The sequence below is a fragment of the Sinocyclocheilus rhinocerous genome, unplaced genomic scaffold (assembly GCF_001515625.1).
Source record: "Sinocyclocheilus rhinocerous isolate Xijiao unplaced genomic scaffold, SAMN03320098_v1.1 C36718038, whole genome shotgun sequence".
In the NCBI taxonomy this organism is placed as follows: domain Eukaryota; kingdom Metazoa; phylum Chordata; class Actinopteri; order Cypriniformes; family Cyprinidae; genus Sinocyclocheilus; species Sinocyclocheilus rhinocerous.
The window spans coordinates 1-1,594 of NW_015785255.1; the positions used below are offsets into that span (position 1 = coordinate 1).

The 1,594-nt window shown below is 38.8% G+C and overlaps 1 protein-coding gene across 1 annotated transcript; it reads right to left on the bottom strand.

The window, feature by feature from the left end:
- Positions 1-120: 120 nt before the first annotated feature.
- LOC107736466 (cysteine desulfurase, mitochondrial-like) lies at positions 121-1,502 on the bottom strand. Its single transcript, XM_016547870.1, has 6 exons — positions 1,282-1,502; positions 968-1,061; positions 749-883; positions 518-675; positions 326-431; positions 121-239 (listed from the first exon to the last, which is right to left on the bottom strand). The coding sequence occupies exons 1-6, from the start codon at positions 1,480-1,482 to the stop codon at positions 136-138; spliced, it is 798 nt and encodes a 265-aa protein (XP_016403356.1). The 5' UTR covers positions 1,483-1,502; the 3' UTR covers positions 121-135.
- Positions 1,503-1,594: the final 92 nt, after the last annotated feature.

Sequence of the window (1,594 nt, forward strand, 5' to 3'; positions counted from 1 at the left end):
TGTTTTTAACCGTTTTAGTAAAAAGATAACTTCCACTATTTTTAACCAGCTTTGTATTTTAACAATATCTATGTAAATGAAAAACGTGTACTCTTTCTCCAAGTTTACCTGCACACAAATATTTATAAACCCCGGTCAGACATTTGAAACTACTGACCTTCCAGATGAAAGCGCAACATCTTTTAACGCCATCAACATACTCTCCCCCTCAACATAGGCAAATGATAAATTAATGCATCCTGAAGGAGGAAAGTGTTTTTAGATTACAAACTCAAGTCAACATGGAACCTTATAAATAAATGACAATTACAAAGTCAAGTCTTACCTGGGTACCTCTGATCTGGGTCTCCATTCATCACAACATCAGGAATCTGCGACATGATCTTCTGCACGAGGCGATTTGCAAGCACTGTCACACGCTTGTGATCGTACTGAAAATAAACAGAAAATGAAACCTGCATATAAGCGAACTTAGACTAGCAGTAGCAAGTTTAACTCTTAACTCTGAAGTCTCTACCTCTAACTCTTGCTGGGCGATCTCACAAGCGGCTCCGAGGCCTACGGCGAGAGGTGTGGGCACGGTCCCTGAACGTAGACCCCTTTCCTGACCCCCTCCGTTCTGCAAAGGCTCAATACGAACTCTGGGTCTCCTCCTCACGTACAAAGCCCCAACTCCTTAAAACACAACCACTCATTAATATATTTTGGATAATGTGACCGTTGCGCATTTAAATGTACAATATGCTACCTTTGGGCCCGTAGATCTTATGGCCGCTGATGGACATCAGATCCACTTTCCATTCACTGACATTAATGGGGATCTTTCCAACAGCCTGAGCAGCATCAGTGTGGAAGAACACATTTTTGGACCTACACAGATGACCTGAAATCAAAAACATTATTGATATAGATGATATGAAGATTGACAGGTACACGTTTAGAGAATGATGTTGATAGTAAGAGTTACCTATTTCTTTGATTGGTTGTTTGACACCAATCTCATTGTTGATAGTCATTATGGACACCAAACTGGTATCAGGACGGATTGTTTCCTCTAATTGCTAAGAAAGCAAAATATAAGGTATATTTAAAATACAGTAAATTTGCAAAAGTACAATAAAAAACATTGTTTAAAAAAAAACAAAAAGATGAATTTTTCACATGTTTTTTTTCTGTGCCAGTATCAGCCACCAACAGGACTGCAATCTATCCGAGCATGTAATTATTTTTGCTACTCTGGTTGGTGCTGAAATTGGAAGTTTCCTCTTTCAGAAAGCTTACCTTCAAATCAATCAGTCCATTATTTTTCACAGGTAAGTATGTTACATCAAAACCCTCTGCCTCCATAATTCGGCAGGAGTCCAGCACACACTTGTGTTCGGTCTGCGTGGTAATAATGTGGTTTTTCTTAGCCTTATAAAACCGAGCCACACCCTTTGAAAATGGAAAAAAAGACAAGATATAAAAGAACAACCAAAACATTTGTAGTTGTTTTTAACGACTAGTGCAGCGCAGCCTATATAAACTTCACCTCTTTGTTTATTTTAGAATATGACAAGTCATTTGTGTCCCAGCGTCCCACTTTCTCCTAATC